The 27,988-nt window shown below is 36.7% G+C and overlaps 1 protein-coding gene across 1 annotated transcript in view; it reads left to right on the top strand.

Annotated features, from left to right (window-relative positions):
- The window catches only part of ARHGAP12 (Rho GTPase activating protein 12), a 73,707-nt gene extending 46,019 nt beyond the window's left edge, over positions 1-27,688 (top strand). The window contains exons 5-17 of the mRNA XM_074156798.1: positions 19-144; positions 3,699-3,773; positions 6,497-6,558; positions 8,171-8,252; positions 14,870-14,971; positions 15,314-15,412; positions 17,942-18,050; positions 19,074-19,193; positions 22,123-22,221; positions 24,370-24,447; positions 25,282-25,416; positions 25,658-25,760; positions 26,193-27,688. Coding sequence (XP_074012899.1) covers positions 19-144; positions 3,699-3,773; positions 6,497-6,558; positions 8,171-8,252; positions 14,870-14,971; positions 15,314-15,412; positions 17,942-18,050; positions 19,074-19,193; positions 22,123-22,221; positions 24,370-24,447; positions 25,282-25,416; positions 25,658-25,760; positions 26,193-26,367 — 1,365 coding nt within the window. The 3' untranslated portion in view covers positions 26,368-27,688. The remainder of the gene's footprint in view (positions 1-18; positions 145-3,698; positions 3,774-6,496; positions 6,559-8,170; positions 8,253-14,869; positions 14,972-15,313; positions 15,413-17,941; positions 18,051-19,073; positions 19,194-22,122; positions 22,222-24,369; positions 24,448-25,281; positions 25,417-25,657; positions 25,761-26,192) is intronic.
- The last annotated feature ends 300 nt before the right edge of the window (positions 27,689-27,988 follow it).

The following is a 27,988-nucleotide window of genomic DNA, read 5'->3' as shown; positions in this document are numbered from 1 at the left end:
GATTTTTCTCTTCTTTAGTATAATGCTTCACCACAGCAGCAGAGAGATATAATAAAGAGTAGGAGTCTGGACAGGAGGCTACAAGAACCAATAGTTTTAACAAAATGGAGGCACAGCACAATTGTGTTGGACACCAACGATAAGGTAGGAGCAAGTTAAACAGCATGTGCTGGAATACCAACTGTTTCTGATGCGTAAAGCAATTAATCTAGCAGAGATGAGTATGCATGAATTTCTGAAATCTTTTTCTTATGTTCTATTGTATCATTGTGTATAACATTTGATGAAACCAAGGGCTGTTTGGTAACTTTACTACTGTTTGTGAGTAGTAGCTCTTTTCTTGTTATCCTTGAAGTATTTTAACTAGTGTTAGTTGAGGGTTTGATGTGTACAGCCATTTTACTTACAATTCAGAGTCTCCAAATTCACTTAAGGCTATGGAGTGTAATTAAGATTTGAATTCAAGAACTATGCATGTGGGTGAGGTTCTCATGCAAGGTATAGTGATATTTCACACCTGAATGTTTTAATTTTAGGAAACACCAAGTAAGAATACACTTGAAAGATTGCAGATGAGCAATTGAAATATTAATAGAATTGAAATGAAAGCTGCACTTGCTAAAGTGAAAACTATGCCTTAAAGCTGGAAATAGTAGTATTATATAGGGGATTTATCCCTTTAATGACTGTTCCGTTGATCTCCACTGTAATATCTCAAGGAAAGAGGAAAAGCTGTGTGTGGTTACAGCAGGGTTGTGGGACTGTTATATGGACAGAGGACAGAACTGAGAGTGCTGAAACGCTTGGTTTTGATCCTGTCTAGAGCCGAGTTGGGTGTTTAGTCTGAAAAGAGCTGTGGGTCAGTAACAACAAAAGCTGTCTTCTGCCCCTTCTTAGGGCATGTTCTTGATAGTCTGTTTTGGGCTGTACAGTAACAGATGCTGTTTAGGCCACTAAGGAGACAGAGACTCTCCCTTGCTCTCCCTTCAGTTTGATTTTTGTCCCAGCCGTTACTGCTTGTGCTGGGATGCTCTGCCCATGGGTGAGGAGAGCTGACGTGAGCTGAGCTGGGAGGGACTGGAACGGACGTTGTAGGGTGGTGACTTGCTGGTTTCTGTAACTTTACAGCAGCCCATCCCAAGATTCGTGGAAGTGGAAATACTTTGTAATGCTGAAATCTCAGCATGAGATACCAGGAAGCGGCACTGTAAGCTCCCTTCTTCTAAAGATACAGGGAAAAATGACATGAATATAGATTTGGGAGTTTGGAGAAGAGCCTGTAAGTGGGCCTGTGTAATTGCAAATGTCAAAGACAAACTTAAATGGACAAAATGCAGTAGTTGTAATTAAAATGGATCTGATGCCCAGAATGTTACTTGCTTGACCTGTTGTTTCCGGTATGTTTTAATAGCTTCCCTTGTTGAAATGGAGTATAGGAGAGTGGGTTGTCATGAGTTGACTTAGTTCCTCAGAGTAGGATTTATTGGATTTGATCTTAAGCTTTTGAGCTGTCAGTTTAGAATATATCACACGTGGTGCTGAGGAGGCAGTGGACCGTGCTCAGCTGGAGACTTTGCACCTGCAGGCATTAGTTTAGCTCGAGCGATTCCGAGGTCCCTCTACTGCTGCTTTCCCCTCCCTGCTCCTCCGTACACATCCTGCTGTACCGAGTGCTCTGTGGCACAGCGTGAGGACAGCCTACACGGAGTCCTGGTAAATCAAAGCTGAGCAGGCGCTTCTAGCCTCATGTGCAGTTTACACTTCACAGGTATGAACAGTTCTGCTGGAGATAGCTTAAAGTTTTGGCCTCGATTTTAAAGGAAGAATTATCTTATTTTTTGGCATAAGATACACTTCTGTTTTGGAACGACCTTTATGTCATGCTGCAGTGAATGAAGAAGCTCTTGTAAAACACTGAATAAGTGGAGTTGTTTACTTTCCTTCAAGACCTTCAAGAGCTTCAACTTAGTGAAGCAAATGTGAAAGTGTAGAAATACTTAGTGTAATAACTAAAAGAAACTGTATATGTGAGCCACATTTGTAAAGTCTAAGTCAGTAGTGTCAATTTCCTTTAACAGCTTCAAAACATGGAGACAACATGTATTTTTTTAATGGTGAGAAGGCTATATAGTTCATATAAAGCACAATGTTAATGATTTGGGAAAATCAAAATGTGGAGCAATAAACTAGCACTTTGTGGAAAGACAAAATTTGTTTAGTAAATTGATGCACCCATTCTATTACCAGTGACAAGTACACTGTTACTAATTTAAAGCAGAATATATATGTGGAAAGGGAATAGTTCATGACTGGGTTTCTTGTTCCAGAATTGCTTACTGTATGAAAGCTATCTCAAATTCAGAATGAAATAGGCAGAAGACCAACTGGTATTACCTGGATAGGCACATCAACCTCAAGTTAGCTGTTTAACTGACTCCTGGGGAAGCTATTTTCTTTTTATTTTCCTTATTTGTTTTTCCTGGAAAAACAACACAACTCAATTCTGTGAAAAAAGCCAGTCAAAAGAGTGCTTGAAATGTGTCAGAGTGAAAGTGGGGGTTGCCATGGCTGACAGAATTTTATGATATCAGATGTATTTGTTAACTGTTTATTGGCTGTTGCACATACCTCTATGTAGCTATCATCTGAAAAAAAATGGTAAGCAGAGGAAAAAATACCTTCCTGGGAGGAGCAAAGTTGAAATCAACTTTTTCTTTCCCCCCCTACAGACATCTGAAAATACGGAACTCTTAGGCTGTTCTTAGGATTGCTAATGTTCTCTGTTATTGTGCTACTAAAAGAACTAGTAGGCCACTTCTGTAGGTAGATTTACGAGTGAATTTTAAAGCACGGGTGTGCAGAGTGTTATGCAATGCTGGAAAAGCAAACTGAGTTTGGGAGAGCTACCAAGGGACTTAAGGAGAGGGAGGAGGAGAAGCGTGTTAACAGTAACAGAACAAGTGACGTTTTTCTTCTGTTTTAAATTCTTTTTCTTCAAGTGGCATATTTGTGCAAAGCAATCATTAGTTCAGAAGAAACGCACATGCCTTTTTTGTTCCAGACTGGCAATTTTTCTAGTTTTCAGAGATTTAGTACTTTCATTTGGTTCATAGTTAACATCTAGTTTAAAACAAAAAACCAAAAGCCTGAATCTTTAGAAATTTTCAGTGCTTGATTATAAGGAAACTAATGATCATGACTCACAAAAATTAATAGAGCTGGCATATGCTTTTCTATATGTATAACAGTTGATTGTACTAATCTTATATTTACTAACCACACAGGAACATCACCTGTTCTTTAAAATCTTGATTTTTATTTTATGGTGCCCTGTAATAAGTTACTGTTATAAATGTGCTTCATAAATTAATAGCAATGTCATACAAAAAATCTGCCCCTTAATAAGGATGGAAACTTTGCTTTAAGCTGATACAGTAAGTATTAACATTTTTTTTCAAATGGATATGTGCTAATTAACCCAGTTTCATTGTTCTCTGTAAATCTTGTAAGATCACTGATTAGTAAGTATGTTTATAATATAACTATCTGAGAATATCATACCAGGTTAAAAATACATATTTTTTTTTTGGTAATGTGTGAGCATGTATAAAGAGAGAGAGAGTATCCTTAGGGCTAAAAAAAAATGAAAGGAATTGTAAGAAAGATAATAACTTATGTTGCCTATTTGAATTTTATAGGAATCATCAACTGCTTCTAAGGCCAGTTTTCCTGAAAACGAGTCCTCTCCTTCTTCACCAAAGCATCAAGCCACAGTCAGTATGCAAAGTGTTTTAATAGATAAGTAGATGTTGTAGAAACTGGGCTATTCATGATTAGAGAATTGAGGGTAAGCCTACTTGTTATTGAGAAAAATAATGGGATAAAACTATTTGAAGGCTTTACGTTTTAAAAGGAATGCATTGCGTCCAACTGTGCTTTCAGAAAAAATGTAAATATCTTTGGTTTATATACAGCTTGGTGATAGGAGATTAACTTTATTCCACAGTAATTTTTTTTAACTTACGTCAATTTATATAGAACTCGGGTTATTTCCTCCAACAATCATTTCTTCTCACCTAGCAACTTGGAAGGTAAAAGCAGAAACAAACTCCTCCACTCCACAGAATCTCTCACTGTCAGTGGTCAGAAATAGTTAGGAGTATTTGATATCTTTTATTTTTTTAGTTGTGTTTCAGTCTCCTTGAAAAGACATAAATAAACTGTGTCTTTTTGATTTAGAGGAGTAACTGCTGGGAGGAAAACTTAAGCTTGTTAAAGTCATGAATGTTAAACTGATACAAAAAATCTGTTAATATTTTAAATGTGATTGTTGCTTTTTAAACAGTGGGAAATAAAAAAATTAAGTTTTTATATTTAAAAAAAATTGGAACTGTACTACAGCAGTATTGGAACATGTGCCTTGATCAATTTTAGCAGCCCTTTAGTAGGTAGCTCAGGGCATTAAAGGCACAACTTCTCCTATTTCATTCTTACTTTGCACGCAGAGGAATGGTTCTGTGGCTTATTCATGCTGATCCATTCTTACAACTCTTCAGACAGTTTTCCACAATAAAATAAACATTGTTTATTAAGCAAGCATAGTTTATAGTCTTACAAGCAATTATTGCTGCATGTGTTCTAATTTGTTTAAATATGGCTCAGATCTTGAATTATTAAAATTGTATTTTGTAGAAGAACTTGCTGCTGCTTTAGATAATAGAAAAAAATAATCTGTATTTTCTTTAGCTGTCGCATGGGATTTAATCTTACAAAGAAAGCTGGTTAACTTTTGTGTATTTTGATTCTTAACTTGCTTTCTACTTCCTTTTCCCTGATTACATTAATTTTCCCATTAGTACCCCCTAGTGTTGCTGCTAAGTAGGGCATTGTGATACTGCTTCTGAATAACTCTCCTTTGGACTATTCCCACCTGTTCTACCATGAGTAGTTTATTAAAACCATAATTTATTTGAGAAAGTGGTCATGGGTTGCTCAGTCACTGTGAAAGATGGCAACAGGCCACTTACTAAAGCCAAAGCTTTTTTAGGAGAGGGCAATGCATAGGGCTGTTAGTGGTGCTCTGCATGGATCACAAAGTGAGCTAAAAAATGGGCTATTTTTTTTTTTTTGAGGGTGAGTGAGGTAAGTGCCTCATTTCTTCTATGAAAATATTAGTTTTGGAAAATAATGTATATATCACTGGCTTGGGAAGGTATTCCAGCCCAATGGAGATACTAGACTGAGTAGGAGTAGCAGTTAACCATTGGACTGAAATAACATCTAAACCGCTGGCTAAACACTAGCCTTGAAAACATGTCATTTTTGTATTTTATGTGCTGTGCTTGAAACATGTAGGTAAAATTTTTAAGATTGATGATAAATAGATCTATTTGTTTCATAAGTGTTGTCACAGTATTCCAGCAAAAAGTTTCTCTTCAATAGTGTATTCTGCAATTATGGTCCACTTAAGCTTGAGACTTAGAGGAGAATGCTGAAGAGGGTATATATTCCGTTTTCTTTGGAACTAGAATTGAGGACGTTTTTGTTACGATAAAGCTAATTTGGATCCTTTCCCTGGTTGATTGTTTCAACTAATGGCTTAGTTCTTAAATTAGGAACTGTTGGAAGCTGTTCATGAAAAGGAATTGATTAAAAAAAAAAATTTAACTTTCCTTTAGCACCATTGACTGGTAGGATAAGGCTGGGGTGACAGGAGAAAATGCCCATCTTCAGAGTCACAGAGGGTATAAATCAATGGTTTTCCTTTTTAGCCTAGAATATTCTTCCAAACATTTGTGGCTTTGTTTTTGCTCGTTTGTTTTTTTTTTTTCATAGAAACTAGAAATAGTCACTCCAAATATTTGAAACTTGCAAATAACCTTGTTTACCGGTGTTCTTTTTCCACTGTTGCTGACTGATCTCCAAATTTGTACAGAGGCATGCCAGTATAAATTATTTTCATCAACAAGACATAACTAAATAGTTTAAAATTCTAATATTTTGCTTGGGGATAGGAAAAAATAGGACATCAGTGTTTCACTCGTCTGTTTTTGAAATGAATATGTTAATATTTTTATGCATTTCAATCATGTTTTAATTAAAATATGCAATTATTTTAAAATAACTTGGAAGATTTTTGTCAGAGAATTTGGGCTGTTTGTTTGTCAGCCATCTCCTTTTTTAGTAAAAGACACAAACACAAACATGCTGTTACACAAATCATTATAACTTACGTTTAAAATTTCTACTAACTAGTACCACAAATGAACCTAAAGAACGTAGGCCTTGAAGAAAGAAAGCTTTTTATCCTCTGAATGGTAATGAGTACTTCCCCAGAGGAATTATGATTTTGCTGATCTCTGTGTAGCTTCTTGAAGTTATAACATGGGCAAAGATGGCTCATTACCAGAAATTGATTATTTGGGGGATTGAATTCAGTGTCATGATGGCAATAGAAGCAGATTTTCCTATATATTTGTCTTACTCTATCTTACAGGGTCAAGAGAAGTATGGATTATTGAATGTGACAAAAATTACAGAAAATGGGAAGAAAGTTCGGTAAGTCTTGGAGTTCTAGAAGTACATGTGCGTAAGGGTTTGTGTAAGGCATCTGACTTTTATATTAGGACAGCATTCTTTTTGGCTGAATTTGCCTTAGAGGTTTTCAGGAGAACACAGTGTTTCCTTATCCCAAAGTATGTGTTCCTTCCAGTGAGCTAAAGATAGTGGACTTCAGAGAGCCAGAGGCTCATGTATGCCAGGGCTCCACACAGGGCAGTGATTTCATGAAGGTGGGCTGATGAGAGACAGCTTTTAAAAATGGGATTGATTTATTTAAGAGAAAATCTGTATAGGTTATAACCTGTCTTGTTCTTTGGATAGAATCAGTGTAAGAGGGACTTTCAGACTTTCACTTCATCTCCTTTAATTTCCAAGAAACGTGCATGTTGTGCGTTCCCTAATTCTTCCTTCACTCTGCTTGTGAAGGGTTTGAAGCAGAATGTGTCGCTGAGTATTGGTCTCCCTGTAGGTGATGAATGACCTAATTTCTAACTTCCTTTCTTTGCCTTACAGGCAGGCATTTACATTATAAATCATAATGTATAATCAAGTAATGCTGTCTAAGTTACAGTTTGGGTGTTTTGCAAAGAATCGGTGTTAAATACTGCAGAAATATGGCACATCCTCAGATTTAATTTAGATTTACTTTTTACTTTTTAACTTTTAATTTTTTTTAATGTAATCATTTAGGTCTAATACTGTGTTATCTAAATCAGTGTTTCCCAGACTTCTGATACATGAAGCATGCTTTTCTTGAGGATTAAATAGTCAGCACCCAGCTGATCTTCCAGAGCCACCCTGACTTAGTCGAGTGCAGCTGGGCAGCACATCTGACCCCCAGTTTGGTTCTTCGGATCCATTCCTAAGAGCTTGGTAGGAAAGGGTGGACAGTGGCTCATGTGAGCTGCTACTGGTACAGTAGACTCTCACCACTTAGGTTGCATCTGTTGGAATCATTGGTCTGTACTACTGGGCTGCTACACAGGAAGATGCGACGTGGCCATCCTGTCACTTTGAGAGCTGTTGAATAATAATTAATATTTGGGAAATGGAAATAGATTGTCAGGGCTTGTCAAGATTTTTGTTTTTTTTAACCTCAGGAGGACAGGTACTCAGGCATAAAAGCAAATAGTCAGACAGCTGGAACAACTCATTTTGTTCTTTTACTGCGTTCTTTAGATGTGTAGCAAATATTTTATTGCCAATGTAAATGAGCTTATTACATAAGCACGGGACACTTGCAACCCAGTTAGATATGATCAATCACTTTCAGAATTATGCAGTACTTTGGCATAGTCTACAAGTACACAGTAGGCTGAGTGTTCCAGATTAGCCCCTTTGAAATTATAATTGTATGGTGTTTCTCCTGGTGAACTGCTTCCACTACTAATTAGCTTTATTTGATTTAGACTTTGATGGTCAGGCTGGGACTGTTAACATATGTTCCTTTCTACAAATATGATAGCAATTAAGACTTACTGATGGCAATAATGACTGTATATATGGTTAAGTGTATTAACATACAGGTCAGCTGGGTAGCAATGATCGGCAGTTTAAATATCTACCATCAAAGACAATTTATCTTGTGTTTGTTTACAAATATTTACAGAAAGAATTGGATGTCATCCTGGGCAGTGTTACAAGGTTCGTCACTGCTGTTCACTAAAACCCAAGGAAGTGGAACTGGCTGGGTAAGCTCAAGAACAACCCCCACCCTCATTTTGCTGTTAATCACATAAAGCACAGTAATAAAAGCCGTCTTATCAGTATTTAAGTCCTACAAATATGCATGCATAATTTAGAAAAAAAAGTGTGTGTAAGTTATAAAGAAAATAGTTTAATGTAACAATTATGATATAGAATGAGAAGAAAACCAATTTTACTTTCTTATATTTCAGAAACATTTTTATATTTGATAAGTAAGAGCCTGACAAAAAGGTATTCAGGTGCCCTGTAAGCTTGAAGTTTCTGCTTGAGGCCAAATATTTGTGTTCCTTACTGTGTTTGTCTAAACAGTTTGTTTTACTGTCCTTGGATATTTTTCCTTAAACCAGGTAATTTGGAATGTGATACATGTAATAGAGAAAATAGTCTGGCACTTGGCTATTTGAATAATGTAGTATTGTTGTTTTATCATTTAGTCTTTGCCTTGCTGGATTCCATATTTTGTTTTTTATCTGCATAGTGCGTGACAGGTATTTATATCTATTTTGATACCTGATGAAGACCTAAAGAGAAACGTCGCACTGAAGATGATGATTATTCAATTTTTTTATCACCTCTAGTTTAATAGCACTATAATTAAATTGGCTATATTTATCCAGCTGCATTCCCACATTAATAGGTATAGAAATGGTTCTTTTATCTACGATTTACTTTTGGAGGTCTGACATTAAACTGTGTCAGTCTCCTAGAGTATCTAAAGAGATGTCAGACTCAGTATTCATTATTCCAGTGTATTATCATGCGAATTTCAGCAGAATTGCATCTTACAGATATATACTATCTTGCTGTGCTTTGCTGATCTTTCTACTTGGCTCACTCTTTCCTGCTGCGCTTCTTTTTGAGTAGTGAATTGGTATTGACAATTCTTTTCTAAAGGATTTTAGAGTTCATTTCAGAGCTGGAAACATCATTTTTTTTGTCCTTCTGTTGCTATAGAAAGGGTGTTTGGGGTGGGGGGAAGGGGGATGAGGATGGATAAATAACATTTGGGGTAGAAGAGAATGGAAAGAGTAAAGTTGGGTAAGATGGTTAAACAGAAGGAAACGAGAAAGGAAGGAAAAAGAATAAAGAGGCATGAGATAAGGTAAATTATACTGTCTGGTAGGAAGTGGATTTGGTGACCTACGGGATCTGCCCACAGCATGTGTGTGTGGGCGAAGGGAACGTGGTGTGTACCTGAGACAAAGCACAGAACAAGGCATAGAAACACGTATATATCTGAAAGTTGCTGACTTTCCCACCTGTAAACTTTGAGACACTAGGTAAATAAAATTGCCATTATTCATCAGTGAGAAAAATACTGCCATAAGAAAAGGAACAGAACTTGTGAATTTTTTTTTAATGTAACTTTTATAACAAAATATGTTGAAGAAATATTGAAGAACCTTAAAAAGTGAGCTTTGAAGCAGGAAGTACTGGGTTTTGGAAGGTTTTAAAACTCATTCCTTTACTTTCCTTCATGCCCTTTAGTCATTGTCTATTGTTTAGTCAAGTTCCGTTTCATCACCCTACTTCATAAAATGAAAATTCCTTGCCATTCCGAAGTGAGCTTTGATATTTAGTCTCAAAGCACAAAGAATACTGCTATTTTTCTGGCATGCTAATATTAATGATGGAAACTGATAACTTCTGCAATTTACTTTTATAGCTAAGGATCCAAAAAGTACTTTAGTTTTGTAGGTATAAATATGAATGTTTGGAAAGTAAAACATTTCACCTGAGTAACTAGTCAAGTTCCAAAAACTATATTACAGCTATTAATATTGTTAATCCAAATGTAGCTGTAGATCAAAACCCCATTATTTTAACTGTGTGTTAATATCATTAAAAGACACAGTGCTAAACTGAGATACTCTTTATGAATGTATGATCCTGTTATGAATGAATGTGTGCCCAAATGAATTATCTGTAAAAGATAATCATGCAACTCTGCTTATTGCTTAGGGATACTAGTGTGAGTTGTGTTTATACCTTCCAAATACAGTTATTTGGTAGCGGGGGGAAAAAGGCATAAATTCTTTTGATAGTTTAAGTGTAGCAAAAGTATCATAGTCACAGTATTTCTGTGTGACACGGTCAGGTATGTGTACTGTCAAGTACTGGAGTAGGGTCACCAAGACAAATATCAACAGTATGAACAGAATAAAGTGAAGCTGGAAATATTAAGGGAGAATCTCTTTCAAAGACCTTATGTTATATACCTGAATACTCACAGTTGGCTTTGTAAATATGTTATTAAATATTCAGCACACACTCTTTTTGCTCTCTGAAATTTTTTTGGGGTGTTAAAAATTTCACCTCTCAAACTTTGATCTGTGTTAGTATTTTAATAAAATGAAGTCAAGTCTAACAGTTTGACACATCGTTAAGAATTACATTTCTTCGTCTTATGAGAAGAATATTTGTTTAGCGTTCATCTAGTGATTGATATAACCATATCTTCTTTTCTGTGCATTGTTTTGTGACTTCATCACTTTTCTTCCTTTTTCTCATCAAGTCATTTTGCCAAGGGGGCTCAATTCCTGAGCTCCTGCTCTCGCTGCTTTCTTCTTGGAAAAATGCTCTCAGTCGTCGACCTGCTGTCACCTATGTAAACTCTGACCAAGTTTCAGCTATCACTGTATGTGTTCTTGTTGCATGCCTCTTGTCACAGTAAGGCTATCTGCCACTAATCTTGAAAGTAAATTTGAATTTTTCCAAGGTTTAAGTTTTGTCACTTCATATAACACCTTGTGTATCCTGTTTGCAGAAGGTCACCCAGGGTGCAAATTAACACAAGTTTATTGCAATAATCCTGTAATTTTTCTAATGAACAAAGTAAAAAGAGTATCTGGTTCATCAGTGCCAGAATTATAATCCCAAATTTTTGGACTATTTGGACCACTAGTGTCTTGACTAATAAACAGCATGATATGGTCAGTTTTTTAACAGATATTTTGTGTCTAATTCTTTCTAACATAACTAATTTAGGATGTTAGTAAAGTGCCTATGATGCCTTTGATACAATGATGTACATGTTTTTGGTTAATTCTAGCTATAATTGGAATACCCCAAAATGTAAATGTTATGCATAAAAAGCTGCAAGGAAAAGAGCTCAAGGATGTATATACCACATACAGAAAGCTGATGTAAATTTGTATGGATCTTTATATATAATTTAAGCATCAGTAGTTAGTTGTGTTTTGAAGTGCAGATGCCAAGCACAGAACTGCTGTTTATCAGAAACTGATAAAGTGTTGGTAACTAATATGGAAGCTTGTTGCTAAAGGTGAGTGAGGAGGCATTTAGATAATGGTTCTACTATTAGAAGAAACAAACAAGCTTGTCTGGTTGCTTTATTGGTTTTTAATATTGCTTTCTCAGCACTCTTATCAGAATCAAACTAAACCTTTCTTGAAAAAAAATCATATGCTGAAGGCATTAAAAGCAATGTTTCAATAATTTGACTTCTTCAAGATTTTGAAATGTTTAAAATTATTTTGGTATCCTGGCTTGTAGTTCCTGAAGAGTGGAGAGAGAGCGCTGTATGTTTTGAGTTTGGTTAAGATTCCTGAGACTTCTAGAATGACTGTTTTGATGACCAGTACCTTAAGTTTTAGATTTTTCCTGTAAGGGGGAGTAACTGTAGGTTTGTTCTTATTAACCTTGTGCTAAAAATTATGCAACTAGCTTTTCTTTGTCAAATTCATTGCTATGTATGTGGAAGACTGGAACAGATAATTTATACACAGTTTGGTATTCTTTAAAATGCTACTTTCTACAAGGTAATCTGTGGATTTTTTAATATGTCTTTTCACAGAAATTTAAATTTCAACTATTAGAAGAAGGTGTGTGTCAACTTTTGGTGTGAATGAGTAGTAATAGCTATTGCCGAATTTTAGCAGTGAGGCTCATAAAACACAGCAAATGGTAACTGCTTAGAAGGATTCATCTGTCAACCTTCTGTAATGGGTGCATGTCCTCAGTAGCAGAGGTTATCAGTGGTGGTTAACCAAAAGTGGGTAAGCTTCTCAAACATCAAGGAAATAAATGCTCTCAAGGTTTCATCTGGGTGCAAAATCTTGTTTACTGTGTTATACCACTGTGTCTATGGCCAAGGATGTTACGTGCATGTTACTACAGTTCATTAGTATTGCACAGCTGATTCTACAGGAGCTCAGTTGATTATCATGAAAACTATTTGGAATGCAAATACTCCTGTCAGAGACTGGTTTCAAAAAACTTCCATCATGTTACTGTGTCTATATAGAATATCTTCATATTTTTCTTTTTTTTTTTTTTTTTGTTAAAGCAGTAAGTTCTGGAGCTCCCTTACCAGCCACAAGGGAGCATCTGTCTCCTCAGCTCTGCACAGTCCATCTGCGGAAGACTTGGAATTAAAACATTCTATACAACGCTCATTAGAAACAGAATTACAAGAATGACAGGTGTCCCTTGTACATCCAAAGTCTTCCCATAAATAACATTCAGTTCTGTTTCCAAAGAATGCTGGAATATATTATGGTATGGACTGCGTGGCATGTCCTGTGGAAGCTTCCAGAACTTGGAGAGAACTCCTGAAAAGATTGAAAAGGCTTTCTATTTATTGATGTAGGACACATCTTCAAGGCAATCCTTCAGCTACACAGCATCTACTATGTCTAAAGCAAAAAAAACCTCAAACCTATTCTTTCGAAAAAGTAGAAGTTCTCTCTGCTGTATAACTACCATAAGCACATCCCATGACTAGGCTTTTTTCCTAGGGAGAGCTGTCAGACTTTGACTGTATTTCAGCTGTGTGACTCTAGGACAGATTCATATCTAGGACAACTGGCAGCACCATGCTTCTGAGCATCATCTGGGCAACGTTTTTAGTGAATCCTTCCCTGATCCTGCAGAGGACTTTGGCATTCGGCTCCTGCTCTCTCCAGTGCCAAACTCTATAAATTGATTTATCTTTTTTTCCAACACACAGCAAGATTGATCTAGGCTGTCAGGAAGTGTGTGGCTGGGGCACTTTGGTTGTATGCGAAACAGTTATGTGAATCCCTCTCAAACAGGCAGCTGCTGCGTAGCCACCCACAGCCGCGAGAGCCGTAATGGCCCAGAGATTGTTCCTGTGGAACAGCAGAGAGCTGGGCCTCTCTCAAAAGCTCTGCTCTAATTAATAAGAAATGTTCTTGGAAGGGGTCTTCGACAATTAAGTTAGAAAGCGGAAGGTGGTTTTTTTTTTTTTCCAAGTGCTATTTGGCATTGGGTAAATTAGAAATATTCTGATATTTCACGGGTAAAATAAAGAAGTTAAGATGCTACTTTCCATTCAACACTTAATTGCCCTCAGGACTCAAAGCAGGGAGTTTTTCCAGTGGTAAACAGCCTTTCTGAAACACAATTAGCATTAATTAACATCCATGCTGGGAATTTAATCAGAAGCAGCAGATTAGTTCTGTTTTCTGAACCGTTTCTTCTCCCCTTGGATATGGCTGCTGTTGTTCAGGCTGGAAACTTGTGCTCGCAGCAAGGAGCTTGTCCTGGGGCTTAACATCCGCCAGAGCTGTCACACGAACAGCTTCACACATCAAAGGCTTCTTAAAGAAATAGAAAAGAACCTTTCTGATGAATCAGATGCTACAAGCTTTCCCTAGAACTACAGCATTACATTTCTGTGCCACAACCAAGCGACTTAGCAGCTTTCCCTTATTTTACTCACAATTAGAGCTTTCTGTTTGTATGGGTCACTGAATTGGTTTCCTTGAGGAATGGTATTTCAAAGCTATGTGGTGTAGGTTGAAACCCTAGTAAAAGTACTTGATTTTTAAAAATTGTGATACCTAATCTAAATGTGAAAATGGCTTCCTGATATTTTCTTCCAAATTGTTTGAAGGGTACTTGTGGGTTAAATGTGGTTGTTGTGGTTTTTTTTATCACTTCATTTATTTTCTGTTTGTTTAGTAGCTAGACAGTGAAATTGAGTTCTGTTTACTTGCTAGGATATGCTCCAGTATTTCAATAGAAGCTCTACAGAAAATTGTAAAATAAAGTGAAAAGCATTGTTGGAAAAAAATAATATATACACTATATATACATATAAATGAAAACGTAAAAACTGAAAGTGCTCTTTAAGTGCAGGAGGGATGTGATTCCTGTCTAGCAAACCTACTATATGTGGTTTGATTTTTGGCCTTAAATACAACCGTTGACTAACTGACAAGTTTTGTTGTTGTTGTTCAGTTACTTGTTAGCCGGTTTTGTTTAAAGTTAGTGACTGTCTTGACTAAAATCAAGCTACAATCAACTGCTGTGTGAACTTCTACCATTTGTGAATGGGGAAAAAAAGCTCTGCTGGAATCTGGTTGGCGTTTGAAGTTAGGGAATGTTAAGGGCTTTAGAGCAGCTTTTAATAGGCATGCTTAAAGGGTGTTTTCTGTGTGGTTTTTGTTTTCCTGATATCTTGCCTGTTGATTTGTGGCAAAGTACTCTATTTGGGTTAAATTGTATAGACTGTAAATAATATATAGTATATTTGGAGGATTGCAAGACTCTGTACCTGTTAGGAGTTTCTTTGTTTTTAAATTTGTCATCATTGTTCCTTTTTTTCCAGAAGTTTGGTGTCAATCAGTCTAAGCCAGAATTTACGGTGGATCTCAAAGGTGCATTGATTGACTGGGCCTCAAAGGACAAATCCAGCAAAAAGAATGTTATTGAGGTGAATGATTTTATTTAAATACAGAATTTTATGTACTTTAATGACTTAAGATTTTTTTTCTCTAAACTAAAAATCAAAAACTTAGTTTTCTACATTTCTTCCTGCTCAAATGTAGATATATCTTAATACTTGCAAGAAATGTCCATTTTTAATAAGTCTGTATGGGATATGCTTTTAAATTTTAAGCAGACTCTTACTAAGTTTTTACTGGTAAGTGTTCTTGAGCGGCTATATATTATCTAAAAGTTATACTAGGGAGAAGTTTAATTTGATTTATAATTTCACTTTTGAATTCTAGTGTATTTACCAATTCTGATGATACCTGTTCTTATTTCTTTAAAGCTAAAAACCCGTCAAGGAACTGAGCTCTTAATTCAATCTGACAATGACAGCTTTATTAATGAATGGTATAAAGTTCTTAACTATACCATCAACAATCAGGTATGTGTTTGAATAGTGAAGGCTCTATTTTCAAGTCAATGTTATTCAACTCCTAGTGCTTCATGTACATCTTCGTTTCCTGATTTTCTTGAGTGTAGGCAGGAGTTCGAGGATATGGCAGTTTGTGGTTGGTCCACTGGATTAAGAACCAGGAGATGTGGGCTGACCTCCAGCTCAGAAATGAGCTTCCTTCTGTGGCCAAGTACTTGTTCTGTTTCAGTGACCTGAAAGGTTTGGATAGAGAGGGAGTGAAGGAGGGAGGACAGCCAAAGGAGTGACGGCGTACATTAATCAGCATTTGATACTGCTATTCACTTAATAAGGCTGCACTTAAAAGTGCAAATTAAAAGACCTGGCAAAATACCATATTATCTTTTTATCAGACAGCTTAGTGCCAACTATTTAATCAACAGAAAAGCGATCAAGCATTTGTTATTGGTATTGCCAAACAAGATTTACTGTCTTTGAATTCAGAAGAAGTTGGAGGAGATCTTGGAGAAAATATTCCTCTACTCTTGTATCAAGTTGACTTCATGCATATTCTTAATTTTTATAGTTAACAGGCCTGGGTGCCATTTATGTTGCTTTTGATGTCAGTTAGTGGCATTCATTTCTCTTAGCTCTGATAGTGTTTTCCACATATGGCTGTTTTTCACCTAAACGCAGCAGGTTAACATGAATGGCTTAGTTTCTTTCTGAGCGCTCATGGTTTAGGCTCCTAATCTTCTGCTCTCTCCTGGTATGAAAATGTCCTGACCCTTCATAACCAGGCAAGGCAGTCACTCAGCAATACCCTTCTCCTGTCTGCCCCCTGTAATGCAACTGAGGCCATTTCTTCCCTGCTTAAATGTAAACGAAGATGGGAAAGCTGAGATATACTGAGATGACAGTGAGGTATTACATGTTAGGTTGAGGTAGTGAATGGTGGAATGGGGAGAGTTTATCAGCATTCTGGAGGAAATGGTGATGTATTTGCTGCTGGGAGCCAGGAGACCTAAGATTACAAGGGAAATTTTCAAAAAGTACATTATTAGACTACCTGATAATTTGGAGCACTGAAACTTTGGGTACAAAAATCCATAAGATCTGAAGCAAACTTCTAATTTTGGGAACTTAATGGTATAGTAGCTGTGAATCTCTTTCCCAGGACAGAGATGCTAGTTCTAGTGTGACGAGATCTTCCTCAAAAGAAGGTACAGATTAGATTCTGGTCTCTTTGCTCCTTCAGGCTACTGTTATGTCAATATGCTGTACAAGAGGGATAGCTAAGGATATGGCTGCTTTTTTACACATACAGAAATTTCAAAGTTATTAAGTTAGACTTGATCCATAATGCAAACTTAGATTCCAGGTGATTTTTTTTTTTTCCAAAACTGTTAATGGTTTTAAAATTTATCATTCCTAAAAAAAAAAACGTTGAGGCCTCTTGAAGAGAGCACTGTCCAAATGGACATCCCTCAGTGGCAGAGGGATCCTTAGCGGGGACGTTAATTGGGCAGTTGAATATATTCAATCTTTGATGTGTAAAAAGGCTATCCGAAACTTTTGAAAAGCAACAGGGGATGAGGGTATTTAAGGCTAACATCTACCCTTCAAGTTAAAGTGCAACTTAGTCGGTAAAGTCATGCTTCCGCTCTTTCAGTGCTCTGGAGCACACAACCTTGCCTTATTTTTAAAATGTCCTTCCTTGTAACAACAGACACTGTGCAGGCAGATTCTTGTAACTGTGTAGAAGTCAAGTTCACTTTGGTAGAAGCAGGAAATAGGCGGTTTTGGAAGAAAGTATGTTGCATTGACAGCAGAGGAAGTTTCTTTTCCTATTTTCTGATATGTCTGCAGTCATGTGTGTGGCACAGGTATGAGGTTGGAGGTGGGCAGTTTAACAGACTCTGGTATCTGCCTCCACGCTACAACATGAGCTACATTTCACTTGACTGTGTTTAATGAGAATATGCTGAGAGAGCAATAACACAGGGCAAGAATTTTAGGCATTGGCATATTTACTTTTTCAGAGTGAGTCCAGTGTATCTTTTGACAGTGGTGTAATTTTCCAACTAGTAGTTCCATTTTCTTCTAAGAAAATTTTAATTAAAGACATCAGAAATAGGGTAGATGCTCTAGAAATGTTTCTTAGGCTCTACCAATCAGATCCTTCTGTAGCAGACCATGAAATAGCTGATGTTTGTCTACTGGATTTGAAAAAAAACCAACAACCCACATTTCTGTCGTCAATTAGTTGATGTAATGAAGCGTTATCATGAAAGACGGGTTGTACTTTGTCCAGTGTCCAACAAAACTTCTTTATTGGGTCTTATGATCAAATAGTGTTTCTCAAAGTTATTCACTCTGCCAGTGAGAGTGGCGTCATCTCTGAAGATATTTTTAGCATCTAGAGTTCAGGAAAGAACCGACTGAATATCATTATAGGGAAAGAAATGCATATTGTAGAACTGTCTGCAGGAAATGTATTTGTTAACGCTTTATTCTACGAATTTGCAAACTGATCACTGTATGTCTTAAATCTAATAGGTAGTAGAGTCTGATGAAGCGTTAGAAGATGATATACCAGATTCCCCTGGGGTGGAAAAACAAGACAAAGAAAAAGAGAAAGAGAATAAAGACTTTAAGAAACTTCGTTGTGAGTTGAAAATTTTCCATTAATTGATTTTTAGCAATGCCAGTTTCTATTTCTTGCATCTTCAGTATTATGTGTAAATAGAGAAGAAGTCAAAAGGACAGCGAGGAAAGAAACTACTCAAGTTTGGCAAAAGGCTTTGATATAGTTCATTCTACATCTTGGTGCCAGATAGGAGATTTTCTTCCTTGTTTCATTAGTCATAATTGAAAAAAAAAAAGTACAGTACCAAATGTGTTCAGCTCCTGCTGTGTGACAAATAAAAAATAGGAGAAAATAGGCAGTGGTGAAATGGATTATTTTCAAGGTGTTGTCAAATGCACAGAAGTAATTAGACACTTGTTTTCTCTGACTTTGATAAATTATTTTTAATAAGAATACTTTTGTCCTTTTACATGTTCAAAACTAATTAAACTGTTTTACTTGGGTTTTGTCTGTAGTACAGCATCTGTAAATATTTGCACTATTAACTTAAACTGCAATTTTGCTAATCTGCTAATGATGTTATATTGGCTTATTTAGGAAATCTAAACATTTTTAATAACATCTTCAGAATTCTGGAGCTAAATTTCTTTTAGCCACAGAAATTTCTTCCTATGCACACAAATATATTAATCAGGCAGACTATTTTCTCTCGTACTTCTGTGCTTTATATGTAATTTGCAAGAAAGTAATTATTTCTTTCAAAATAGTTAACTTAATGAAAGTTAGTACCAGTTTTGAAAAATAGCTATATTTTTGAAATTACATATCAATTCCATATTAAACTTCCATTTAGTTAGCTTCACAGGTAGCATTTGGTTTTACAAATTTTTTGTGACAGGGCTGTCTCTTGGTGCCTTGAAAAATGGATGCTATTTACGAGGAGTTCCAGAAAGTTAAGGAAAAAAATGTAGATAAATTGCAAGTTTTAATAGGTTTTTTATGTTTTTGAGTTTTTTTGTTTTTTTAAGGTGTTGGTTCCTTGGCAGATAAATGCAGTGTTGGGTCTGTGGATATTCAAGCCAAATGCGTTTCTCTTTTCAGCAGTGAAAACACCTAGCAATATAGATTCCACAGATCAGAAAAAGACCAAAACGAAGCTCAAGAAGTTTCTTACACGGCGCCCTACATTACAAGCTGTCCGTGAAAAAGGCTACATTAAGGGTAAATGAACCTTTTTAACAAAGGAAATAATTCGAAAATCTGACTTTAATAGTTCATGTGTAAAATGGGGTTAAAATGGTCTAGTTTTAGAGTAAAACACATGTATATAGTTCTTCTAACAAAATTGTTGAATGTGTAGTGGAAGTGGTGATTGATTGTTATTCTTCTGAGCAGTGCTACTTGCCACTAAACTTCACGGAGGATGTCCTCTCCTTCTGCTCATTACTGGCAGAACTGCAGTGAAAATTCAGGGCTCAAGAGCCTGTTTGGACTTGGAGTGGTTCTTAGCTAGAGAATCCATTTGGTTTGCTGTTCTGAGCTGGAAACTTCAGACAGCTGATAACCATTTGTGCGTACAAGGGGAAGAAGTCCTTTGGGCACAGAGCTGAATGCATGTGCTCATCTCTTTCGTGAGGGTATTTTAGTCTGAGTGGAACCAGACAATCATGCCATCTCGTAAGGAATGAAATATTTAAGCAAACCAGGATGAGGCTAAAGGAATCTTAACTTAAACATCTTTTTCCCTAACCTTTTTTGAATGTATACATTTTTTAAACTGTTTCACAAACAATGAGTCTTAAAGATATTCTTGAATCAAACTTACAAAAGAATTGATAATTTAATATATATTTCCATTTGTGACACTTGTAGAAACTGTGAGAGAACAGTATTTGAACAAGTTGAAGTTAATGTGTTTGTGTAAATTATTGACTTGGTACTCACTGTAAAACTTTATTTATTTGTGTGCTTTAGCAGGACTTGTTAGGTGGTGCTTTACTAGGGTGAAAATAGCATATGGGTAGGCAAATATCAGACCAAATCCTTCTGTGATTTGCCTAACTACATACTTTAACAGATGTGCTTCTGTTGCATGTGGCATTTGATATATTTGTGTATCTGCAAATATAATTTAACTGTAAATGATGGAATTTTTGTTTGGAATAATGAGGCATTATTCCCAGAATTTGACGTTTTGCTCTGCTTTACGGCTTAGTATTCATGTCATGGCTCAGTGACGTAACTTCTGACATTAGCAACAGTGAACGCTAAGCCAAGTTTAATTTGTACACATGCGTGCTGATGATTGGATTTTTAATAAAGACATTAAGGAATGGAGAGTTTGTTTTTATTTAAAAGCATGGTGTAAACTTTTAAAGTTGGATCTGCACTCTACAGATTTACATTTACTGTATGAATGAAAAATACAGAAGTCTTTATTTAAAAGCCCAGTGTACTTTCGTCGGTGCTACAGAACAAGCTTAGTAAATGGAAAACTCGGCAAACGCAGTATGAGCAGAAAAAAACCCAAAAACTTCTAGAAAAAAAACCCCAAACCACTCAAAACAGCATGCACTAAGCAGAGAAGTAACTGCTAAATTTTTGTTTTGTGGAAAAACAAAATTACAAAAGTTACTTTAAGATTTGAGGGAAAAATATTATTGTTGTGTATGTGGAAATTATTAAAGTCAGAGGCATTTGTAGCAAATCAGTTTGTTATACACTAGTATTCTCTTCTGCTACCTGCTCTGCATTCTTTACCTGCTACAGCTGCATTCTTGCCTGGCTTTCTACTGCGTGGGCTTTTTCAGTCCCTTGCTACTGATTCTGCTTGTACAGCTGGCTGCCTGAGTAGCAGCACCAGGACTGAGGTGTTTCGGGGCACTGGCCATATACGCACACAGCTAATAATACCTTTACATGCCAGTTTTCATACTGTGTAATTGGTTTGGTGTGCTGTTTGGATTTCCCAAAGAGCTAGTCATATGCAAATGCTGTTAAAGAATCTGCTTAAATTACTAAATGTGAAAAATGGGCTAGATGCTATGGATGATGCAAATGCAAGAGTGTTTTCTCTCTTGTGTAAGCTCTGAAGTAAGATCTACTACATGCTGCAAAGATGGCCACTTACATACCTTCTTTAACATGTTAAAAAAAAAAAAAAAAAAAAAAAAACAAAACACCAAACAACCAACTTCTGTCCCTTTAAGAGTGTGAGCTTTGCCTCTCTATCTCAAGACCCTATTTCAGTCTCACGCATCTGAACAGGGGAGGCCATCTATTATTAGGGCATCTTTGGTGAAAACCACAGAAATGGGTCTGAGAGATTTTGGTGGTAACATAACCTGAACAAGAGGATTTAACATGTTGCTGGAATACACTAAGACACTGCAAAAACCTGGTCTCTGCCCAAGCTGATTTTCATTTTTTTCAGTTCAGGATAGGAAACACTCCCCCTGGATTGTGTAGTTTTGAAAACAAGACTCAAAATAACCTTTGCCCATAAGTATCTGTATTTAGATTCCAACCTTGCAGCCAGGTTGCGTATGTGTAGTCATATTTACACCCATTCAGAGCTCTGTGATATAAAGGTCTGTCATTTACAAACCCATGTCAGAACTTAAAACTGTTAGAAGTTAAAGATGCTACATTAAAGTAAATCAATACGTAATGCTGGGTTAAACAGTAGGTGCAATGAAAGATGAAATTTTACAGGGTTTTTCCCCAAGCAATGCCAAAAGCTTTCATTTTGGCTAGTTTAGATTTTTTTTTAACAAAGATTACAGTACATGTATTTTGAACTTGGAACAGGAATAGAGTGTAACAGGACATTCGAATCCATTACACTTCTCATTACAATAATGATTATGAGACTTACCACATTATGTCCTGATGGATTAAAATGATTTCACTAGCAAAATTCCTTACTTGCACACTCATGTTTGTGTAACTGCTGCTACGCTTTCTCACCGGGAGCTTTTTCTTGCTGGGAGCTGCTGAGGGCTCTTTCCAAAACTTTCCTATTTTCACTCTAATACTACGACAATTGTATCCAGTAGTCTTTGCCCTTTAAAAGGTTTGTTTTAACCTGAACTAGTTCTGTCACTTGAGTCCTGTTCCACTGTAAATCAGTCTCTTTACTTGGTTCCAGATCAAGTGTTTGGTTCCAATCTCACCAGCTTGTGTCAAAGAGAAAACAGCACGGTGCCAAAGTTCGTGAAGCTGTGCATTGAGCATGTTGAGGAACATGGTATGGTTGATGTTTTTTGTTTCTGAATCTCTCTTCCTCACCACACTACCTAATTTTGAACGTTTTGATCCTTAAAATGCTTAGACTTAATGTAGACTTAGAATGTAGGCTTAAAATGTAGACTTATTTTGGGGAAAATAATTTGAAACTTGTATCTGTCGTTAGCAATGAGTTTTCAGGAGTGGGAGGTAAGTGGGATCCAAAATGGGGAGAAGGGAGGTATCTTATGTCTGAGAAATCGATCTGCTTCAGTGTATTGCAAGCTGGAGGAGAAGGCAGGACAGGCTCCTGGCAGCAACACTCTAATGAAAGAAGTAATTTTTATTGCAAGAAGTAATAAAAGAGCTCAGCCCATCGAGTTTTTTTTCCAGATGGAAAAAGAGAGACTGTCAAAGCACAGCCATTCATTTTTGGAAGGTTTAAGCATGCTAACAATCATTTATATTAAAACTTCCTTGAAACAAACTTCTAGGAAAACGTTGTATTCCTGCTCTGTATATGCGTTAACTGCCGGAAGGCAAGTCTATTGGTTTGGTGCCCTGCAGCCAGTTACACAGATGGTTATGTGAAGTTTTATGCAATTCTGGAGACTATCAGTGTCCACGTATGACTCAATTTTTGTTTGCTGTCATTGAAAATAAGTCTAATAACAGAAAATCATGTTTAAAAGCTACATATGACATTCTGGGTTGTCTGATGTAAAGGACATCTTCACTTTTTTGTTGAAAATATGTTGGCTGTGACTTCTGACTTGGCTGTAGAATGTGTGGGTTTTCTTGCTTGTGTCTTGCTGTTGTGATTGCCCTATCTCTTGGAAAAGATGACTGAGAGCGGATTATGGAATCTCCATAATCATCATTCAGATATATACCAGTCTGTTAATCTGAGAACATTCTCTTGAGAATCAGGGTAAGTGTTACAGGGGAATACTATGTGTGAATTTTAAGGCATTTCTTTGGGAACTTCATTTAGGATTTTATTGCAGCCTGTAGTCCTCTTTTTCAACGCTGCTATCTTATGGCCTGGGAGGGGAAAAACAACTGCTTCCATTGCCTTATTCCTGTTCAACAAACTGCCACCTTGCTTGTAACAGCAGGCTTTATTCCATTTGTGATCTGCAGTTTGTGAGAAAGGGGTTATTTTGCTTTGTTCTTTTTTTTTTTTTTATTTTAAAGACAGGACTGCAGTGAAGATAGTGGTGAAGTTTTCCTTTTTTAAATACCTGAGGGGAACCTAACAGAAATGAACAGCTTTTTTTCCCCACTTCTCCAACTCTCCTTCCTACTGCCAATACACTTCAAATCAGTTCTTTCTATAAAGGAATGACTAGTGGATTATGGGGAAAAGGGATATGTCAGATGGTGCTGGTAACTGTGCTGTGTTGCATCAGACAACTCCTTGAGGAGCTACAGGGACCTGCAGGTATTCTGGCAACACTCACCCTTCTCAGTGGCACTGACTCACATGCTGCATTTAGTTGGCGTTTCAATTAAATTCTTTACCTCCTAATCACTTCTGAGTAACTGCAGTAGCAACCACAGAGACGCAGTTTTCTTCTTTTCTGGTTGAGTGTGCAGTACTGTAAAGGCAAGGGCTACCCATTTTAGTTTTGTAGGTGGTTGGGTAGTGATGAGTGTGCATGCACATCATTCCTTCTCCATGCAAACCTGGTCACTTGGCAACTTTGAGATGCTCTCTATGCATGACTTGATTTGATTTTTTTCTTAACCATACATTAAAAAATTGAACATCCACAAAATACTTGATTCTTGCATGCTGGACTCCCGTATACCCCCTGCCCACCCACCAACAGCATCTTAGATGAGACACCTAGTCTCATTGGGGAAACTTGGAGCTACTGCCTCATTACTGCTGGTCTACTATGTAGGAAGTTTTGGAGGTTATTGTGAGCTTGACACTAGCAAACCTGTGTCAGCAAACCAAAGCTCTTCTGATATGCCCTGCCCATCAAAAAAGCTAGTTTAACTTCTTTTGTTGCTGTTGGGTTTTTTTGTTGAACCAAGTGTTCTTTGCTACAAAGTGGGTTTCTTTTCTTTTTGCTGAGTAGGCATATAAAGAGGCAGCCCTAATGATTGCAGAATTCATACATGTGTAAGGTATTAAAATGGATTTATCCCTTTGTTTTAGGATTAGATGTTGACGGCTTATACCGAGTTAGTGGCAATCTTGCAGTGATACAGAAGCTAAGATTTGCAGTCAATCATGGTAAGCTTCCTTCAACTTTATTACAGTTGCATATATTTTCAAATTGTTGAAGTTCACTCAAAGCTTCAGAAAAAAAAAAATTAATGTATAACTGCAGTCTTTCGTGTGAAATTGTCATCTTTGAAGTAAAATTACTTCAAAATTGCAGAATCTTTGTGTATAATGGACATCATTTGAAAACCCTCGTATCCTGGAGGTGTTTGGTCTTATGTAGAATGTAGAGACTGCTAGAACATAATTCTAAAGAAAGGTGGCAATAGAATTTGGGGGGGGTGGGGAGGATTATTTCAAACAAAAGAACTTCGTATCTTGTGGAAAAACAGTAAGCATATTAAACTAGCATTAAAATTATAAGTTAATGCTTTTTAGTGAGATTTGCTACTGCCTTTTAGTATGTGGGTGCTTGGCTCCTCTTTGCCATACTCTGTGTGTAAACCCCTTTCACGTGGCTCTATCTCAGTGTTTTGTTCAGTGGGAATCAGCTTGTAACCAGGAAGAGGACAGTAGCCCATCTACAGTCTGACCTCTCATTTCCTGAGTGACAGGGTCTAACAGTGAATTTTGTGTTATGTCAGCAGCTCCTGTTCCCCTCTGGAAAAAGCCCTTGGTGTGGGGGAGCTGCGTGTAGTGCAGCAGGGAGAGTTTGGCCATCTCTGTAGTGGTTGAGCTTCTGTATCCCCCTTTACTGCTGCAGCTCCGTATCCCAGCAGAGAGTCTTTGCTGCTTTAAAAGCAATAAATACAGAAGAGTAGTTAAGTTCATTTTTTTTTAAAAAAAAAAGAAAAGCTTTAATAGTTAAAATGTTAACATTAATTATTCATTTTTCTCTCTCAGATGAGAAACTAGACTTGAATGACAGTAAATGGGAAGATATTCATGTCATCACAGGAGCTCTAAAGATGTTTTTCAGAGAATTGCCAGAGCCGCTGTTCACTTATAATCACTTCAATGACTTTGTCAATGCAATAAGTAAGTCTGGAAAACACACCTGTGCTTTTTGTATAAGCTCTGCTCAATGTGTACAGTTTGTGTCATTGTTTTGGAAATTGCCTGTCAGTAATGCAAGGTCTGGTCAGGAGGTGGCAGTATTTTATCTCATATTATATTAGCACTTCAAAACATTTGCTTTTATTCCCAGTCTGTTAAATTTTATGCTAAAGTTTTAAACAAAAATACTGAATTTTTGTTTCTACACCTCATCCTTTTGCAGAACAAGAACCGAGGCAGCGTGTCCATGCTGTTAAAGATTTAATCAAACAGTTGCCAAAACCAAATCAGGACACTATGCAGGTACTCTTCAGACACCTGAAGAGGTAAGTAGCAGATAGAAGGAATGGCTTTGTATGGCTGATCCTTCCTTGAAGCTAAATAATCCAATTAAAAGTACTAAGTGACTGTTCCAAATTGCATTTTTCTTGCCTATATTGGACTTGATGAAAGCAATCTATCAGCCTGTATTTATACAAGCTTGCAGAGCACCAAACAGACTTTAGACAGTCTGTGTCCTAGTTGTGATGTTTACTGCCAAGCCCTTACGGTCGAGGGATTGTGAGAGGATCAGGAATAGCATTTGAAAACAAAACTTTTTTGTAGAGAGGGGAATCACAGCAGCTGTATGTCCTAAAAATGAGACTACTCATTAAATATTATGTGAATAGTCATTTGCTTTGGACTGTGTCTTTTTCCTGTCATCCTATTACTCTAACACTGATAAGTCTCTTTTTGTGTATTTTCTTCTCTTTCAGAGTTGTAGAAAATGGAGAAAAGAACCGAATGACCTATCAAAGTGTAGCAATAGTTTTTGGTCCAACATTATTAAAACCAGAGAAAGAGAGTGGTAACATAGCAGTCCACACAGTATACCAGAATCAGATTGTAGAATTAATTCTACTGGAATTGAATTCCATCTTTGGACGCTGACATTTTTCTTGGAGTAGAAACTGGAAGTGATGGGCTGGCAGCAGTGCTCCATCAGAAGGAATATATGTGATGGATTATGTTTGTGGACCAAGCAGCAACTTGTTTTTTGCACTTTTGGGGAGGGGAGAAACAGGAGAAATGTTTGACCACTTTAATGCGAATTAAAGACAACACTTTGGATTTCTTTGAAAAGTTCAATGTAAAAAGTGAATTGAAAAGTTTATAGTTTGCCTTTTTTTAAGTAGTATTGGAAAAATGTAATATAGGTTCATACACTGGATTTCTTGGAGAGTAAAGCTATTAATCTCAAACTGGATAATCTGGAATTTAATCTTAAAATTCTTCCACTCGATAGGGAAAACCAACTGATATGGAAAAATTCAATGAAGTTACATTTTAAGCTTGTGTATTACAGCCTACTCGGATCAGTATGACACTCTTCCAAGGGGTTTCTGCATGCAGTGACTGTCTTAACCTTGTGCTAACAGTTTGGTTTAGTTACTCAGATCTAATTCCTCACTTGGTACCTCCTCTTCCCCCCCCCCCCCCCTTTTTTCCTTTTCTTTCTTTCTTTTTCTTTCCCCCAGCAACCATTCTGGAATTTCTTAGTTGCTTTATAGAACAGCACACTATTTCAAACACTGAACCTGTAAGAATATCCAGCAACGGATATTTGTCTTGTGGCATAATAGAAGTCATATTTAATAAACATATTCATTTTTTCAGGGTATTTCCAGAGCTAAGTTTTGTGTTATACTGATTTAAAGCTAAAATCCTAAGTAAATACCAACTGTAACGCTGTATCGACTACTTGGTATAATGTTGTGGTAGTGGAAGTTTCTTGATGTAAATATAGGCTGTCCTTTTGATTCTTGTATATAATTCAGTTCCTGTATAGTTAAGAACACTTCAGTCACACATTTCTAATCCTGGGCAGATTAGCTACAGTAGCATAATGTTTCCAGTGGACATCTGGGTTTCAGCAGGGAAACAGGTTATGGGGAGGGAGGGGGGACCTAACTGTGTGCACTTTTAGATGTTAATTACATTTGCAGGCAAATAACTGTAATGCAAATGGTACTGGAGAAATACTGAGTGTGCTTGCTAAATTGTTAATGCACTACAAGAGGAGCCTTTTAGGTTATTTAATATGTACAGGATACATTAGAGAAATGTATTATGAATTCTAACATCAACAAATAGTGAAACTCATGTTTTGATAGATAGATGTTTGATGGAATCCATAATGCTAAGTTTAAGATTTTCTTTTTACATTAATGTAGAATAATTTGTAAAATTGGTTTTGAAAGATTTTGTTACAGGGAGCATGGTCTGCTGAAGATTTTTTTAAATGTATTTTTCTAGACTAACTGCTGTATCTGACATATTTGTTATGTCTAACCTGAATAAAGAAAACTGTTAGTTCTTTTAGAGTTTGCCATTCCCGCTCCAGACAACGTGAACCCCCTTTAAACAGTAAGACAGATGTATCTTACCGCTTAGCATGGATACTACTTGTGGCAAAGAGTTGTCACGCTGGATTAAAAGATGAATGCTTACTTTATAACCTGACAGTTTTAGGAACTTTCCCAGTCCCTTTCTTTAACAACTTGAGTTTTAA

The sequence above is a fragment of the Numenius arquata genome, chromosome 12, assembly GCF_964106895.1.
Source record: "Numenius arquata chromosome 12, bNumArq3.hap1.1, whole genome shotgun sequence".
Lineage (NCBI taxonomy): Eukaryota > Metazoa > Chordata > Aves > Charadriiformes > Scolopacidae > Numenius > Numenius arquata.
The sequence above is the reverse complement of the archived record's forward strand: the minus strand, read 5'-3'. Positions and strand labels throughout refer to the sequence as shown.